At 46.7% G+C, this 19,396-nt stretch overlaps 1 protein-coding gene across 1 annotated transcript in view; it reads right to left on the bottom strand.

The window, feature by feature from the left end:
- Positions 1-18,486, bottom strand: part of PROK2 (prokineticin 2) — an 89,527-nt gene extending 71,041 nt beyond the window's left edge. Inside the window, exon 1 of the mRNA XM_059480273.1 lies at positions 18,408-18,486. Within this exon, the coding sequence (XP_059336256.1) occupies positions 18,408-18,446 (39 nt within the window). The 5' untranslated portion in view covers positions 18,447-18,486. The remainder of the gene's footprint in view (positions 1-18,407) is intronic.
- Between the last annotated feature and the right edge of the window lie 910 nt (positions 18,487-19,396).

Below are 19,396 nucleotides of genomic sequence, written 5' to 3'. Positions count from 1 at the left end.
AGGGAAACGTAAGCAAAGAGTAAAGTTAGATCTGAAGAGACAGGTGGCCCATGCAGGCAAACCCAGACCAGCTACACAGATGCACAAGATGGGCTGTGGTAAGGATTTTAACACCTGTCCAAAGCCCTAATGTGAACGAGCTGTGATTATTCAAAAATGGGCTTTTATTTCACTGCAAAGCCCAAAGTTTCCCTCCCTTCCACAGGGGTTCTAAGGCTCCTTCCCCTTCCCTCCCCTCAGTTTGTGGGTTTATATTCTATTGCATCAAGAAACTGAGCCTGGTTTCTGCTTCTGCAAATGTTTGCTAAAGCAAATTGCAGTTTGTTCTATTGGTCTCAAGCTCCAATTTGCTTGGAATAGCACAGCACTTGGTCAGAGGGCATGGAAAGCGGCCAGAACCTTCTTCTTTGAATATTTGTACATATAAATAAATGTATATACACACCCACACATGCACATAGTCACTGTTAGGTCATCTCATCTCTCCCCCTCCCTCAAGGCAGGCACAGTTTTACCACCCAATCCCCAGGTGCACCTCTAACCTGTTTTTTACCATGGCAAAGCTCAATTGTAAAGACAATGTTAAACCACACAGCTTAAAATACAGAGAGCAATCGGCATGATTACAGCTGTGCCCTGTCCACAGGCAGGGGATTTCACCCACAGCCAAGGGAGCTGCTCTGGCTCCTGGTGTTGTTATTGCTGATATTATAGTGTTGTCCCATCAGGACAGCTCTGTGACCAGCTGCTCTGCAGGCACAGCACTGGCCTTGGCATTTTAGAGTGATTAAATTCTCCTAAGAGATGTTCCTAGAGTGATCCAGTCTGTCTTTACCGCTCTCACCAAAACAAATGGAACATCCTCTGCCAAATTCAGCAAAGCAATGTCAGAGGAAATAAAACAGGGTTAGCAGGGTTGCGGACTCCTTATAATTAATTATTTGGCACAGCCCAATGGCCTTTTCTTTGGGAGAATCCTAAGGATTTGCCAGAGTGTAAACATACAGGTGTTTCCTGAATTTTGGGTGCGCTTTGGGTGCCAAAGTCCTTGGTTTTGGATAACCACCAGGGCAGGCACTGCCCCACGTGCAGGGTGCAGCAGCTGAGGGTGTGTTTGGGCTGGATGGAGGCAGAGGATGGTTAAATGTTCCCTTCCCCAGCTCCAGAGGGTTTCCCCAGCTCATCCCCAGCCAGCACTGGGCAGGATCTCCTGAACTCAGTGTTGGACTGGTGCTGCCAGTGGGACTCAGCCCCACGCCAGCCCGGCCAGTCACACATTGGGAGGTGGAAGCAGAGCCCATTTCTACAGCCTGATAAAAATGTAATTTAATCCCAGCCACACAAAACACTTCCCTAAGCCTCTGAAAGGCCTGCTAATCCTTGATTTACCCTCAAATCTTGAAATTCTCTTAGAGAATGAAGGAGGAGCTTTGTCTGTTGAGTGCCTCTATTCCTAATGAGGTTATTAAGGCACATTAGCATGCACAGAAGGACATACCCTCCTGACTTTGGCACAGCAGAGCCCAGGGCTTTTGTCTTCCTTAATCTAAGTCCCAGCCCTCAGTGCCCTGAGTTTGGCCCTGCTTTTGGCAGAGATGGCCATCACTTCACTCCAGCAGCAGGGGAGAGTTCCCTGATCCAGTTCCTTATGGTGCTTTTGTTGTTATGCCTTCAGATGTTTCTGAAGAGCACACCATGCCTTTTTCTACCTGCCTGGAAGACCAAAGAGGTCCCTGAACCTACATGTATATCCTGGGGTCAGTCATCTGATACAGAAATTTATTTAATTTTTGTTTCAAGCAGAAATCATTCTGTTTGCACAGAAGGAACACTGGTTTTTTGTATGGCCACACATCAACCCAGCAGCCCTAAACCCTTCAGCAGAGCAAGGTCAACTCCTTTAACACAGAGGATTCAAGAGTCTGATTCCTGCCCAGCTTCAGGACAGGAGGACAGCACAAATCCCCATTTCTGGCCTGCCTCCCTTTCCCACCACAGCCATATGGGAAAGGGAACGTGCTTAAATAGCTGGGGGCTCAAAGCAAGATTCTGCTCCCAGCTGAAGTGAGGCATATCATTTCCCCAGGATGCACTTCTAAAGAACAGAACCTTTGCCAATGTCATGCTTTACAATGCAGTGATTTTCACAACAGCCCAACATGGTTCACCAGCATGGGATCTGGCGTGGGCTCAGCATTCCCTCAAACCACCCAAAGGGGCTGAGAGAGGTGCTGGAGGGAGCAGACACAGGATCTGCTTGGGTTTCCAAGAAATCCTTGCAGCAGCCTCAGTGCAGCTGGCCCAGAGAGAAGCTCAGACCTGGCTCTGCTGGGTTAATGGTTGGACTCCATGGTCTCTAAGGTTTTTACATCAATCTCACACCAACCATCATGATTCTGTGGTGCCCTTCCTGCCTTGGAGCAGCCTCACCTCAGCACCCAACCCACGGTGCTGTGGGCTGCAGGGTCACCTCCCCAGCCACCCTGGGACCCCCCACATCAATGGGATTTGCTTCATTTCCAGCATGAGGCTTGACAGCCTGCACTCATCTCTACTTACGGTGACCATGGTTAAACAGCTACCTAACAATTCAGCCTTAAATAATTTCAATAATTAAATGAGGATGCATCACAGCCTTCCCCAGAGAGCTGGGTCCCCTCTAAGAGAAGCAGCCCAGAGATGCCATCCCACCAACATCTTCTTCTGGCAAAGCCGATTTGGGATGTTCCTATGCATCCAAAACAGGGATAAATTTTCTCCCCTTTTTCAAAACTTCAGCTGATTTCAGTGATGTGATGAGCAGAGCCAGGTGCAGGCTGTGGCTGGGATGTGAATGGATGGGGCAGGGTGTGGGGCAGGCAGCAGCAGTGTCCCTGAGCAATCCCTCCCTCCTGCAGCAATTCCTGCAGCCCCTTCACACACCCCACCTCCACCCCTCCTGCTTCTGCACTGGGAGGGCCTTTTGGAGAGAGAAAACAGCTCCAGGGCTTCCTGGAATGAAATCCTTGCTCCTCACCACAGCACAGGATCATTTTTAAGCCAGGTGAGGTCCCCAGCTCAGCTGGGTTTTGTAGCAGCAAGGGAGGGCGAGGTGGAACCAGCACCTGAGGTTTCAGCTCCTGGGAGAAGCGTCCTCAGCAGCAAGGCTGAGGGGGGCTGGAGCAAAACCCCAACATTCTAACCCCCATCCTTGGCTCTGCAAGAGCTGGAACGTGCTATCCAGCACAGCTTGGCACAAAGCCCCACGAAGGCTTGAGCAACTGGGAGACAACATTCCCCGAGGGAATGAGGAGCTCTAACTTCTGTAGCGCAGCAAGCATGCAAGCCCAGGATCTCGAGGGAATAAGTAAGATATGTCATTTCATCACTGCTCTTGGAACGAGGACAAAAAACCAGAGGAAAACAAAACAGAGCACCCCCTGGGATCCATAAAGAGGAAACTAAAAATATGATAAATAGGCCGGATCATTATTTTCTGAGGATGACATATTGCAGCTCATGTTATATATCTAGATTCCTATTGTCATGAAGGATAAAAATTTTGGCACAAAGTAAGTCAAAGAGAAAAACTTAATTTCAGCCATTCCACAAACTAAAAAAATACTGGTAAAGAGCCATCTACTAAAAATATAACCCAGAAATTCCTGTAGGACAAGAGAGGAAGGGGACACCACCAGCTTTCCTTGCCAACAGCAGGCAAAGGGTTAAGCAAAGATGCAATTCATCAAGTTAGCTTGAACCTTAGGAGAAGCTAAGAGAATTACAAGATCAGAAAATAATTGCAAAGTGTGTAAAGATAATCATAAATCCGAGGGAAATAATACAGGCTAACAAATGCTCAGGAGATTACACTGAAACACCTTCTGGTTTCATAATCAGGCAGAAGAATGGCTGGGTACCCACTGCAGCAGGTTATCTCCTGCACAGGGGGACACTGTGGCCTGCACTGGATTTACCCATGGAAAAAAAACTCCCAGAGGAATCTGGAGATAAAGGCAAAGAGTGGAAAGCTGAGTAATATTAAAAATAAATTCGGAGAAGGCAGAAAGCTGGGATCCTTCATGCAGTTTTAAAGGCACAACAGCATAACAAGAGCAGCAGCCAACAGAGATGGGAACCCCCTCTTTTAGAGCTACTTGGCACCAGGAATGAAATCTTCAGTTTTAGATGTTGGGGAGGAACCTGTACATTAGCACATTGTGACAAGATTCCAGTACCCTGCTGGCTTTCCCAGAAAATAGGGGTCACAGAGCCAGCCTCTACTCAGAGCTGGGGAATTTCTCCTCATTTTCTTCCTGACTCTGCTAAGTCATCTTGTACTGAAGTCTCTCTTGGTATAACTGCTGATCTTTTAACTCTTGAAACCCTGAAATGAGACTGGGAAGATTGTGGATTTGTGGGGTTTTTTAGTCCCTAAGGCTTAAATCATTTTACTGCTCCTTCACATCAGCGCTCAAGGGGAAGCAAGTGGAGTGGGCAGCGCTGGCCAGCTCCTTCTCATCCTGCCCCAGATTTCACATGGGCTCTTGAGAGCTCTGCTGAACATCCAGGAACATGTAACCTCTCAAAACCTGAGACTGACTAAGTACCCACAAAATTCATTTGTTTGATTTCCCCAGACACCTACCATGGGAAATGAGGATGCACAGAACGCATTCCCCCCACAGGACTCAAACCACTCATGTGTTTTGAGTGAAGAAAAAAACATTTGAGTGTGGGATTTCCTACAGAGACCTTCGGATGCCAAAGCAGGACACCCTCACAGGTTTCCCTCATAGGAAATCCCATCCTCAAATGGTTTTTCCTCACCCAAAACATGTGGTTTGAGTCCTGTGGTGGGAACATGAGGGAAGTCACAGACCCACTGCAGGCTCAGTCCATCCTGCACACCCTTGTGCACATATTTAGGAAAATATTCCTGAGTTACAAAAAGCCTTGTAACTGCAACTTTGTCTTGGGCAGGAATGGAGTACCATCAAACACAGAATAACTCTCAAAGTAAAAGTTTTCAGCACAGTTTGGTGGAAAAGAACAAAGGGGAAGAAGAAGAGATAACCAACTTCTAAAGTAGCTCCTGTTTTCAGCCTTCTCCTCCTGCATGTTTGAATCAGCCCCTATTCACCCAGAATCCTGGATCTTAGGAAGACACATGTACTACACCAAGCCTCCAGCAGGCTCCAGTCAAATTTAATCTGTTAAGCCCAAAAAAACACCAACAAAAAGAATCTAACACAAGTAGACTCTTGTATTGAATCTAATACCTGGATAAATCCCTGTGGAACAGCAAGGGAATAAAAAGGCAGAGCAAGATGTGTATCCTTTCACTTCATAGCGAAAACACAGCCACTATTCACACTGCAGAATCTTTCAGATGATAAATACTGATCCATCCTTCATTGGAAAAACATGGACCTGCAATTTCCACGGGGACTCCTTTCTAATGCTATGGGGCCCCATCCTGTCTTGGAATTTTTTTTTTCCCTAATTGTACCCATAAAACAAGGATTTGCTCCCTACATAATTAATTGATAGATATCTATTTCTGGACGATGATCTCACCTTGTTTATGTAGGAAAACTTCCAAAGACACACACACACACAAAAAGGTACCCACCTCCCCCAAATTATTCCCAGACTTCTCCGGTCTGAACGTATTTATTTGCAATAACGATTGTGGCTTTATGTGAGCAGATGGGCAGTCCCTGAGAGGATGATTTGTTTCCCCCTCTTTCCTTACTCCATGACGTATTTTATGATTTCAGCAGGTCAGTGGCTGCCATGTGTTTCTCCCTAATCTGCGAGCGCTTTTCGTTTGCCTCACTCTTGGCAGCCGCCGTATTTACCAAAGAGATCAGACACGGACAGATGATGGCACACATCCAGGCTCCTTGAGAGCTCAGCACTTGGATGTTGGCAGCAAATAAAGATATATGGGTTGCTGTTGTTGGTTCAAGCTTACAGGGGCTTTTTCCCTCATTATATTTCAGTTTATATGTGCACATATACATATATATATATATATATAGATGGATGTGTGTGTGTGTGCTTGCACACATGTGTTTTTAAACTCTCTTTGCAATACCCTGGGCCAGATAGAATACAGATGAGCTGTTGTACAAAGAACAATAGATGTCAACTAGATTACTACCCACTCCTTTTTTTCTTTTCTCCTCTTCCTTTTTTTCCCTCCTTTCTTTTTTTTATAGGCCAGGGTTGTTATAAATCCTCCATGCCCATTAACCTCTGAACCCCACTGATGATATCTCTTCCGAGCTAAATTGCCTGTATTTCCAGACATTTGTTTGTTCACTTAGAGGTCTGTTGGCAGAGGGAGGGGGAGGACAGCCCATCCCTGAATAGGTCTCATGGATTATAAATGAAAATTCTTTCTCTCCTTGTAAGATGATGCTTTGAGACCTGTAGCAAATGGACAGCTTGAGTTTACAAGCCCACAGGCGGAAGTCAACAGCAGAAAGGTAATCACAACAACAACAACAAAAATATCCCAGCAGGACTGTGGGAGCAATGGATCCATCTCTGGAGGTGTGTCCTACCCAGGAAAACCTCTGACCTGCTGCAGCAGAAGCAGTGAGGGGCTGGGACACTGCCCTGCAGGGCCAAGGGAGGCAGCAGAGACCCTGGAATGGACCAGAGCAGGGACACTCCTGTCCCAGGGGCACGGACAGGGCAGTGGGACAGCTGCAGGTGCACTCAGGCCTTCCATGGCTCTTGCTCCCATTATTGCCCAGAAAGGAGAAACCTCTTCACCCTCCAGGCTCTGTCCTTTGGATGGCTTTGATGGCACAGAGTTCAGCCACCAAACCAAAGGTGGAGCCCTGTGGCTGTCAGTAGCTCCCAAGCATTCTCCAGCAGGACCTACCATGCAGCTTCTCAGTAAACACGGCCTTAGCACTTCCAGGGGGCCTAGCAGCTCATTGGGAACATGCTGAACAGCATTTCCAGTACCCTGACTTTAAAATAAAACCTTGGAAGCAGTGAGTGTGCTGGCATTCCCAGCACAGATCTCCTGCCTTCGTTACTGTTATATATATTTAAGCTTTTAGTTCCACAATAACATTTTACTTCCATACATCATTACATTCATTTAGGAATGGCTTCCATCTGATCTGTCCTGGAGCCAGTTCCTGAGTCTTTGCTGCTCACCATGAGTCTCTGAATGCTGTGGACACTGGGAACAGGAGTGTTTTTCCAGTTCCTCTGGCAAATTACATCCCCATCCCAGCCTTTACATGGAGGGCATCCTCCACCAGCCACTGGTGAGTTATGGAGACTCTGCCCAGCTTTCTGATCCCATCTCCTGGTTCACTCTCTGCCCTGGGAACAGGTCTGGACAAGCCTACCCATGAGATACCCATGGATAATTTGGGGGTTTTCTGCCTGGGGTTTGTCCCACCCTGCTGTGAGCCATGGCAGAGCCTTCCCAGGTGATTTCCATGCCCTGGTTACAGCTCCTGCCTCCTCCTCTGGACCAGTCAGGGACCAGACCCAGAGCTGCAATGAAAAGTGTGGGGTTATGTGCCCCCATAAATGCATGTACAGCCTGCTGTCCTGTGCAGCTGCAGGGACAAACACCTTCCCAAAAAGGAATTCAGCAATCTGGGATTTTACATAGCAGAGGACAGGAAGCTCCAAAAACCCATGGTTTTCCAGATCATTCATGATTTTCCTGCTTTTTCAGTAACAACTCCTGATTTCCATGGCAACCCTCTCATGCTTTGGTATGTGGCACTTTTTGCTTGTGTGGAGCCCTGTTCCCACTTTGCTGGGATGACCAAGCTCCCCACAGAGCCAACAGAAAGTTCCCAGCACAAACACTTCTCCCTCTGCATCCTCCTGTGCTGGACATGCACATTTCCCCTGCCTGGGATGGGATCACCAGGATTTACCCTCCCCATCCAAGAGCTCATTTTAAACTTGGCCATGGCTTCTATTTTAATCCCACACAGACATTTTTGGAAACACTTACTAAACCATTAACACATTTATAGGGAAGGAAAGATGGTGATTAACATTTCCCCTCCCGCCCAAACCCCATCCTTTTCTTTTTGTGTGAATTTTTTGGCTCAGGGGCTGCAGCAGAACGTGGTTACAGCCATGCACACAACTCCAGTGGGTGTGAATTCCTTCACGGCATAAACTTGAGTTACCTCCCCCTTGCTCTGCTCTTCCTCTATTTCTATTCACACTGTTCCACCAACATTGTAATAAGATGAACACCATGAGCTTTACCCCAAGCTCAGAGCCCATTGTGGGAGCTTCACCTGGGTTCAGGGTGGGTTTTTGAGCAGCCTGTGTTAATGATCATTAAGACAGTTGATTTGCCTGCTCTGGAGCGGATGTGTCTCCTTTCTGCACCTTTTGAGATGTTTTCATAAGCAAGAATGCCTTCCAATAGAAAGCAGCAGCAATTAGTGCATTTATTTATTTTACTGTAATTCACACCCTGGCACTGGCAGTCTCTGATGGCCGAGGTGCAGAATAAATAAACAAAATCCACTTAAGCTATGTTAAATTTCTCCCATATGATGGGTCAGAGGAAAATCAAGGCTGCTGGGGATCTCTGGCCACAGGAGATTGTGTGTGCAAAGATGGAACCAACAGGGCTGCAAATTGGCACAGAGGGGAGAGGGTTGGAGAGGGATGCCAAGGATGCTCAGCAGCTTGGAGCTGGGGAGGAGACCCAGGCACAAAGAGCTTTTTCCTTGATGAAATGTCCTTCTGACTGATTTTCCAGCTTCATGTTTTTCTTCCCTGCACTGAAGTCTCATTTGACACCTCCCAGCACTCATCAAGGAGATGCATTCATGATGGAGATGGCACCCCTGACCAAGGAATCGCAGCTGCTGGACCAGGACGCTTGCAAAGGAAGGTGTGCCATGAGGTTCTGCCCAGAACAAGAGCACCAGTGTCTCTTTGGGCAAAGATGACTCTGAATATATCCCACATCTGGCCAAGGATGCCAAATTTATCACCTGTGAAGCTGGAATAATGAAGTTATGTTGCTTTCAGGTGGGGTTTGACCTTCTTTTGACTTTGTGGGATGCAGAAGTTTCCCAGGAGAGGTTCAGGCAGGGCACTGGGGACTGGACTCCCAACAACAGGGTTGGGACTGGATTCCCAACACTTAGCTGTGTCTCTTGTGTCACTTTGCTGCCTTTCATAGTTTAGGGTTCCCCCAGGTCCTGCTGGACCTGGAGCTGGGACAGGCTCAGACCTCTGCTTGCATTGCAAAATCCTGGCTTTTCTTGGAATTCTGTCTACAAGGAAGCATCTGATACAACAGTGTCTACCCACAGCTCTTGACATTAGCACTTGCCTGAGATGTCACTGCACTCAGCTGTTTTCAGGAGACACATCACACTCAGAAGTATCACAAATGTTCATGAAAGACAAAAACCATAGCTCTGATATGAAAGATTCATCCAAATAGTCTCTTACAGTTCTGAGACATTTTTGTTGCATCCAATTTGCCCCCCTGAATTTGATGGATATTAACAGGAGAGTGGGAAGAGATGTTTCCATATAAAGCCTCTCTTGTCCCTATAAAGCTTCTTCTCCTTCCTCTGCTTTCTTCAGGGAAGAATGCAATCATTGCTGAGACAGCAGAGCCATCAGGATGGAGCAGGGAATGAGTTTCCACCCTCCGTATGGGTCTGCACAAGGCAGCAGAGCCAACCAATATGTAGATTAAAAACTCAAGGCCTTTCCCTTGACTTACAGCAGCTACAATAATAAATAAAAGCCAACTCATTTTGTAAAAAGCAGCTCTCAATATCTGTCATTTGCTCCTGGTCCTGGACTCCCATCTGAATCTTTTGAAAAGCTGTTCCCATGCTGCTATACTGGGTGTGTGTGGCTTCCCACCTTCCCCAAGATCTGAAATTTCCCTTGTGCCAACGATGCCCAGAGCTGCACAGGCAAGGAACAACCATTCCAGAAGCTGAACTCTGAGGAAGAGGTATAAAACTAAGGGCCACACAAGAAATCCTAGCTTCTTCAGGCTTGAGGGGTTGAGAGATGGGTCAGGCAATATCAGCTCTGTTTAGATGAGGGTCAGCAAAGCAGCCAGCCCGTGCTGCTGCAGACACAGCCAGCAGAGCCTTTTCTCATAACACATTTCTCAGGCTTTAGAAAGGAGCCAGGTTTGCCCCGGTGCTCACACAGAGACACAGGGAGATGGGTCTGTGTGGCCCCCGCGCACATGCAGGGCCCTGGATGATGGGAAGAGACCTCATGAGCTGCAGAACAAAGGCAGAGGTTGGGTTTGGAGGTGGAAGGAAGCCCCTGGTGTGTTAGCAGCAGCTCCAGGTGGCCACCACATGAGCAAGGGGAATGAGCGGAGCGATGACAGTGCCACAGCCACGAGCAATCCTCTGCAAGATGCACTCAGGCATCTGCTCTGGATTAGCATTCCTTTACTTAAAATGAGCATTTGGGGGATATTTAGGCAGGTAAGTGGCTGCACCCATAAGGAAGAGGCCCTGGAAAGCAGATGGGAGACACCTGACAGGCTGGATGAAGTCAGTGCAAGACAAACACCAGAGCACCTCATGGGCTTTGTCAGGGGACACAACGAGCAGCAGTGGCCCAGGTCAGCAGCAGAGGATACTGCAGTAAAATGCTGAGCAGTGAGAATTGTGAGAGTTTTGAAGAAGTGCAATAAAAAGGCTGAAAGCTGTTGGTCTGTTTCAGCTACAAACTGTGAACCCCAGGCTTTATCACTTGGAAAGAAGAGTCCTTTGTTTTTATGGCAGGATAACAGTGCACACCACTTGTTCTCTGCAGTTAAGGGACATTTGCCAGCCCAGCCTCGCTGGGAAGGGGTCATCAGCCAATGTACTCAGCCCTTGCTTCCCTCAGCGTTCTGCAATATCTGAGTTTATTTTTAAAGCCCAAATTAACAACTACAGCATTCAGCGTCAGATAATACCCAAATACAACCACTGTGCAGATGAACAAACCAGACTCAGGTAGGGGAGAGGACAGCTTCAAAGGCTGAGTGGTAGACACATGCAAACACCTAATAAATATGACAAAAAAACCCATTAGACCAAGAAGGGCAGGCTTGACCTTGAGGCTGAGGAAGCAGGAGGAAATCACTCAATGTGGCTGAGGCAAAGGGGATGTCAGAGCAGGAGAGGGGTTTCTGAGGCCAGCACTGAGCAGTGGCACAAGCAGGGCAGCATCAGAGTTTGTCCTGAAAGCCCAGAGCAGGTTTGTTCCTCTGGAGAGAACAGCCAGAAGCCATTTCTTCTGTCAGCCAGCGGTGTGCACACAGGTAAAACCTCAACTTTTCATCCAAGACAGAACTTCAGCCCAGTGAACTCAGCACAAGGGGATGGGTCTGGGCCCACAGAAAGTCTCACAGCATGGTTTGTGTTGGAAGGGCCCTTAAGTATCACCTTGTTTCAATGCCCCAGTCATAGGAGGGCACAACTTTCACTAGACCAGGCTGCTCAGAGTCCCTTCAGTTTCCATCACCAGCTCTCTTCCAGCAGGAAATGTCCCTGTCAATGCTGCAAACCTCCTAAAAGCACCCAGTCAATGGTGCAAACCCCCTAAAAGCACCCAGTCAATGGTGCAAACCCCCTAAAAGCACCCAGTCAATGCTGCAACCCCTAAATGCACCCTGTCAATGCTGCAAACCCCCCAAATGCACCCTGTCAATGGTGCAACCCCTAAATGCACCCTGTCAAACCCAACTCTGCAAGCACACACAGAGCCAGTGACTGCACTGACAGTGAGCAGCTCCTGCACAGTTTTTAACTTCCCAGTTTTTCTAATTTCCCCAGCCTGACCCACAGGACACAGATGACAACCCCAGCCTGCTCTTTGCAGAGGTCAGAGCACAGGGATTTCACATCCATGTCCTAGTTCAGGCTTTCCTCCCATTTCTATAAGAGACTTAGTGCCTCCAATGCTCGGATTCCAGGGTTTTAATGGGTTTAGCTCTGTTTCCCCCTTTCCTGCTCTGCATCTAATACTTCAGCCCATAAATCTCTGCAAGCACACAGCACAAAAACAGATAAGGAAAGCTGTAGAGCCATAAAATATGCTGGAAAGAACCAACATAAAATCCACCCAATACAAGGTTTATAACCAAGGGAAGAAGAGGCAAAGAAAGCCAGATTAAGCATTGCTGTCAGTTTAAGCAAGTTGCAGAAAAGGTGCCATATGATAGCTTAATTAAACCACAATAGATCTTAATCAATGATAATCACTCTGCTGATGGAAAAGCTTCTGAAGAGCAGCTGAAAACAAGACAAGCCAAGTTTGGGATATTTTCTGCAAATATTGCACTGTACTAATAGCAGAGATTCCACCTCTCCTCAAGTCCCACATCCCTGTACCCCTCTCCTCTAGCAGGGATGAACATTTAGAAGGGGTCTGATGGAGCCATGTCCTTTAAGGGTCTGTAATGCCCATGTCCTTTAGGGGTCTGTAAATGCCCATGTCCTTTAAGGGTCTGTAATGCCCATGTCCTTTAGGGGTCTGTAAATGCCCATGTCCTTTAAGGGGTCTGTAAATGCCCATCTCCTCTAAGGGGTCTGTAAATGCCCATGTCCTTTAAGGGTCTGTAATGCCCATGTCCTTTAAGGGGTCTGTAAATGCCCATCTCCTTTAGGGGTCTGTAAATGCCCATGTCCTTTAGGGGTCTGTAAATGCCCATGTCCTTTAGGGGTCTGTAATGCCCATGTCCTTTAAGGGTCTGTAAATGCCCATGTCCTTTAGGGGTCTGTAAATGCCCATGTCCTTTAGGGGTCTGTAAATGCCCATGTCCTTTAGGGGTCTGTAATGCCCATCTCCTTTAAGGGGTCTGTAAATGCCCATGTCCTTTAGGGGTCTGTAAATGCCCATGTCCTTTAAGGGGTCTGTAAATGCCCATCTCCTTTAAGGGGTCTGTAAATGCCCATGTCCTTTAGGGGTCTGTAAATGCCCATCTCCTTTAAGGGGTCTGTAAATGCCCATGTCCTTTAAGGGGTCTGTAATGCCCATGTCCTTTAGGGGTCTGTAATGCCCATGTCCTTTAGGGGTCTGTAATGCCCATGTCCTCTAAGGGGTCTGTAATGCCCATGTCCTTTAGGGGTCTGCAAATGCCCATGTCCTTTAAGGGGTCTGTAAATGCCCCTGTCCTTTAAGGGGTCTGTAATGCCCATCTCCTTTAGGGGTCTGTAATGCCCATGTCCTTTAGGGGTCTGTAAATGCCCCACCCCATTAACCCTCCCCTGGCACAGCGTGCAGGCAAAGCCTCCCAGCTCATCGCCCTCAGCATCTGTGCAATGATGACACAATTAACATGAATAACTATTCCACTCCATAGATTCAGTCCTTTTCCTCTGGGTAATTATGATCTTCCTTCCCCTCCCCAACACTCATTTCAAATCCTCCAGGGTAATATGCAGTCAGCTGATTTTACATTTATCTCGGTTCTATTTGTTTGACACATTTCAAGCAAGCTCCACAAAGCCAAAACCTCTTGCTCGTTAATAACATTCACATCACCTCCTTCTTAGCTTCTCTAACATGCTGCTTTTATTTGCTCTAATTGCAACTCTCAGCGTGATTAATCACAACATTTTTGCGGGGAGCTGGGGAATTTGATATCCCTGTCCTCATATGGATCTGATCACAGCCATGCTGAGAGTCCAGGCACACTTCCTGCAGTCTAAAATGTAAAACCTCAGTGTCAAACAACCCTCCTTGGCCACTGCACACTCACTACCAGTGCTGCCACATCCACCCAGGTCCCAAATGTGGATAAAAGATTGAAGGCGGGCAATGGGATCCCATCCTGGGAAACAAAGTTTTCTTATTGCAAAAGTCTCCTTGCAGGTAGGTTCCCTTCTCAATTAAATATCCAGGCCTTCAACCTTTACCACACAAAATTATAGAATCATTTAGGTTGGAGAAGACTTTAAGACTATCAAGTCCAACAGTAAAAAGTTACCAGGGAAGTTAGAAGCTTAAAGAACTAAAATTACACCCAGGAAGACCCTCAATTCAAGGGGCTGAGTCTCTCTGGAGAAAGACTGCAGAGATGGTAAAAGGCATGATGGAGAACAAGCTCAGAATTCATCTGAGTTAATTTTTCTTACATGCAGAACCAAAGCCACCAAAACTCCTCAAATCCAAGTTTGATTCTTGCAACAGTTACAGCTTGGATTTTTAATTTTTTCTTTCATTTTGCAGTGCTACTGATGAAAAGTTTTTAAATCAGCAATCTCGGAATATTGTCTCTTTCTTATAGAATTCAGTGGCAAAGCTCCCATGGACTTTAAAGAAACATGAAGAGCATTGGTGTAGGTTTCTGAAGCATCACCTGGAGGTCACACATTAATATTTGATGGTGACACAACCTTGCCTCCCACTGGCAGGAGCAGCAGGGCTGTGGTTTTCTCCTCCACTGGAGGCTCAATCTTTCCCAGTTAGCCAGTGATGAAGTGTCTCACCCACTTTCCACCTTACAAATCCCTCTTGCTGCCCCAAAATCAGCTGGGGAAAGGCCCAGGCTGTTTCCCAGGAGTGAAATTTCTTCCCTCCAGGGCACACTGTCAGACTCGATGAAAATCACACCAACAGCCTCTCCTACCCACTGCTCTCCCAGGCTGCATATTCTCCACATCATTTGCTTTGTAAAGCCCTTTAATTAATCGGGAAAGGCCCAGTGATTATCACCTACTCAGAAAACACTATTTGAGAGCAGGGAATTAACTGCAGGCTCCGTCTCTAACCCAGAGCTTCATCTTTTTCCCGATGAGCTCCTACAAGTGCTATTCCCCTTTTGGTGCTAGACCAGATGTTATCACTTGGACGCTGAAAGGCTGAGAAAGCCAAGAGCTAAACATGGGATTGGGGATGGTGTGTGAAGGGGAAAAGACCTCTTCACAAGAGGCAGAAAGGAGCTTTGGACAAGAGGCAGAAGGTAAAGCAGGTCGTGTATTCCATATCACACATGTGGAGGGGTTCTGAGGCTACAAGCTGTGAATTTCCCATGGATGGAGCTGCCTGGTCACCCATGAACCATAAAACATCCCTGCTCCAGCCAGCAGCCACTGACAGGGTTGAAACCTGCACCACCACACCAGCAGAAGGTGATAAGTGTGCGATAACATGGATGCGATGCTCCTAAAATCCTCCACCTAAAATCTCTGCTTGTTTACTGAGCATTTTTCACACATGCACATCTGCAAGTGTCTGTAGCCCTGACAACAGGCTGCACACAAAGCGGTGTTTCTGGGTGTAAGGTGTTCACCCAGCCAAGGCCTCCCAAAAGAAAATGGGAATACAGGCTCTGAAAAGGCCCCCAGAGCACAGGGCAGCCCTGCCAAAACCAACACCCAACAATTTCTCATTTTTCTCAGCTGTCTCTGTGCCGATGCCTTTTCCAGGTGCCCAGATCCCAAACTCCTCCCATCCCCACCGGTGCTTGAACTGTGACAAACAGCCCTGGAAAAACATTGCTGCTCTGGAATCACATTGTTTTGTTTGAGTTCTTTAAGGAAAAAATACTTTGTTCCTCTGAATATTTGTATAATATAAATGTATAAAAATATATAAATATTTATATTTGTATAATATAAATATATGAAATATATAAATATAATAATAAACTCCATCTAAGTCACCATTAGCATTCTAAAATGCTGTTAAATTGCATTTGCACAGGTACATACTGTCCTGCTCTGGGACCATTACTTGGAGAAATGCAAGCTTGTATAGATTCTGCCTCACTTATACCAAAATAAATGCAAAATATCTACAGACATGATAATCAACATTAACTGGCAATGATGAATAAAAGGATCTGTAATTACAACTTATTATCCAACCATACTCTTCCTCCAAGCTGCCCAGGGACAGCAGGAGCCAGGGATCCTCTGCTGATGCAGGTGATCCAGAAGGGCTGATTGTTGCAGACATCTTTAATGAAAAATCCTTTCCTTAGGATTTTTTTCCTCCAGAGAAGCTGAGGCCTCAGGAACAAAATGTAAACAATGGTTATCTGCTGCTGTGGGATGCAACAGGTGCATCTGGGATTGGTCTCATGTGGTTGTTTCTAATTAATGGCCAATCACAGCCCAGCTTTGTTATCATTCCTTTCTATTCTCAGCTCAGCTAGCCTTCTGATGAGAACCTTTTCTTCTATTTTTTTAGTATAGTTTTAATGTAATATATATCATAAAATAATAAATCAAGCCTTCTGAAACATGAAGTCAGATCTCCGTCTCTTCCCTCATCCAAGAACCCGTTGTGAACACGGTCACAGTTGATGGAAGCTTTTGCATCTACACAGAGCACTGCAGGTCGGTGCCTGCACAAGCTTTCCTCACCATTCCCATCACTCAGAGCAAAAATCCACACTCAGAGCAAAGGGGGGGCATCAGCCAAGGCTGGGAGTTTTCCCTGCTCCAACGTTACGCTACGCGCAGTCAGAAAATCTATCAAAGCACCCGCCCGAGCAGCCTGCCTCAGCTTTTAATGTGCTTAATATAGACTTGTGAGGAGGGTCTTCAGTTCAGACACAGCTCACTCGAGAGCACAGCGTGAGCATTGCACACAGGCAGCTTTGGGTCTCAACAGCACACGGAGCAGCTGCCAGGCAGGTCTGTGTTTGCCACCTCCCCAGAGGGCTCTGTCCCCACAGGCTCCTCTGGCCCAGAGGGAGGGACAGACACAGCTGTGGGTACACAGCGTGCCCCTGCTCCTGGCACACACCCCACACCCCTTTCTGCTGAGTTTTTTCCCTTCTAATAACTCAGCCGGGTGCATTCTCAGGTGAGTTGTGCCTGGAAAAGAGCACAGAGCTGGCAGCAGGAGGGACAGCCCTTACAGCTCCGTGATGGCAGCAGGGACAGCCCTTACAGCCCATCAGTGATGGCAGCAGGGACAGCCCTTACAGCCCATCAGTGATGGCAGCAGGGACAGCTCTTACAGCTCCGTGATGGCAGATTTGGCACCAGGTGCTTTACACTGCATGCTGCTGCTTAAACAACTTAAGCACATCCTGAGGACACACCAGGGACCATCCTTGCCTGGCCAAACACCAGGGCCAGAACAGGTACAGATCACTGGGAGCATTTCCTCATGGAAATGCACAGACCACACACCAAATCCAGTCTTCTTCAGCTCAGCATGAAAAGAACCCAAACAAAACACCCAACACCTCCTTCCTCAGCAGCAGCAAGCAGCCCACAGGGCTTCTGGCAGATTTGGGATGAGGAGGCCCATGAGCAGCATCTGTGTTTCCCAGTGATGGAGATGTGCACCCACCCAGCATCAGATGAAGTTATTTGTGAGAGGAAGGGGGGACAGCAAAGGCAGCACAGCACACACGACCCTCTGAGCACCACCGTGCTGGAAACAGGCTGTTATCACCTGTCCCAGCTCACACCAGGGATTCTGGGGGTTTTCTGACATACAGGGATGCAAATTGTATTTCATTAAAAGCCCCTTTCGAGGAGATAAATGAGTAACTTATTTTAACTCTAGTGTTTGGATTTTACTGACTCTGGCATCCTGAAGAAGAAAGACTGTGAAGCTTACATTAATAAGAAAATTACAAATGTAACCAAAATGGATAAGTAGCTGAATGGTCTTTGTCTCCTACCACACCACTTTATCACACTTGAAACAGAAGCCAGTTCTGAAAAACATATTTGAGGACCTTTTTCATCTACCCAGATGTGTTAGGGTATTTTAGCAGAGTGAAGGAGCTACTACTTTATGTCTTGTAAGGCAGAAGGAATATCCACCCCTCCTGAAGTTTAATTCTTTTGAATTTGTATTCACGTAGCTTGTGCATCCTGATGGAAAAAATTCACATGGTCTGGGTATCCTGGACATATTAGAAAGGCTTTAGTGAAGCCCACTTGTCTGGCATTAGTCTGTCCTTTTGTTCTTTTTTGGCTACAAGCAGGGAGATGAGAAGGAGCTCTTGCAATAAAGGAGTGCTTAAACCAAAGCTCACTGGTTTTCACTGGTTTTTCTGCACACATCAGAACTTTAGGCAGGCACTTTTACACCAATGATATAATTCAGTTTTGACATTTCCCACCTGTTTCAATTTGATTCCCCAGAAATATTTCACTGTTTCTCCCATAAGTTATATTTTGAACTGAAAAATAATTTGACCTGAAATGGAACCAGTTTAAGAAGAGGAAAACCAGCGTGTCATATTTCAATATACATTTTGCACCGGAAATGTTGCTTGATTGGAATGAGTACTGTTCTGTAGCTTTTCAGATTTAAAAAAAAATATATAATAAAAATAAAAACCAAAACAATTCGGAATTCCTTGGCTGAGCATTTTCACTGGAGTCCCGGGGGAGCTGGTGGTGTTTGCTCCCTCCTGGCTCACTTCAGACCCTCCATGCACCGTGACTCACCTCCTCTCTTCCTGGAGAGCTCAGAGGAAGCTGCATCATCCCAGCGATTAGCACACCAGGCAGTCCTCTCTGCGCAGCTCCTTCCCTTATCAGCAGCCCATTTCCTAAAAACAAGAAAGGGGGGTGGGTGGGGGTGGAAGGAACAAACCCATCAGCAAACTGCAATCTGCTTGCTCTCCCTTGTCCTTAAAATATTAACTCGACATAGACAGGCTGGAGTGCTCGCTGCACGAAACCTGCTGTGACTGGGGATAACCAGGACATTACAGAGGGCCATGAATCAACTCAACTGCACAGGCTTCCCGTGCTTTTGCTCGGCAGAAGTGAAATATGCTCCCTCACCACCAAGTGACCATTTCCGTATTTTTTCCAGTTATCTCCAGAACATTTATTAGATTAGGGGTTTTATTTATGGACTCTGAAGCTGTGCTGTTTCCCAGTGAAGCGTTTGTTATCTGTTTAATGTTCCTTTTGTTCTCCTGGACATTTGCATTTATTTATTGTGATTCATTGCTGCACAGGTACCAGGCTCCAAGTACCTGCAGTTTTAAACACATTCACAACACACACATCTTTGCCATTTAAAATACCTTTCCTCTAACAGCCTCTCTAGAGCCAGAATATCTCCATTCCCAGATGAAACCAGAGATCCTAGGATCAAAACTGCTTCCACGTGACAGGTTAAGAGTAACCTTCCAAAAGCACTTGTGCAGCCCTGTTACTTCATAGTTTGGCACATTTATGGAAAAGTCAGAGCTTGTTACAATGGATTTATTGAATGTAAGGCTTCATAAATGGGGCTTCTTTCTGCAATGCCTGGTGTGTGTGTGTGTTTACATATATATGTAAGTAATTGGGATGTTATTTACCTCCCCAATTGGCCCAGCCCATCCAAAGTTGGCCTTGTTAGCAGGGAAATTTCACCTGTTCCTCTGCCCATTGTCAAGGTTAAAAGTTTGCCCCTGTGTCTCCAAGTGATTTGAATTCAG

Source organism: Ammospiza nelsoni, chromosome 11 (assembly GCF_027579445.1).
Source record: "Ammospiza nelsoni isolate bAmmNel1 chromosome 11, bAmmNel1.pri, whole genome shotgun sequence".
Lineage (NCBI taxonomy): Eukaryota > Metazoa > Chordata > Aves > Passeriformes > Passerellidae > Ammospiza > Ammospiza nelsoni.
This window is presented reverse-complemented; position numbering and strand designations above follow the sequence as displayed.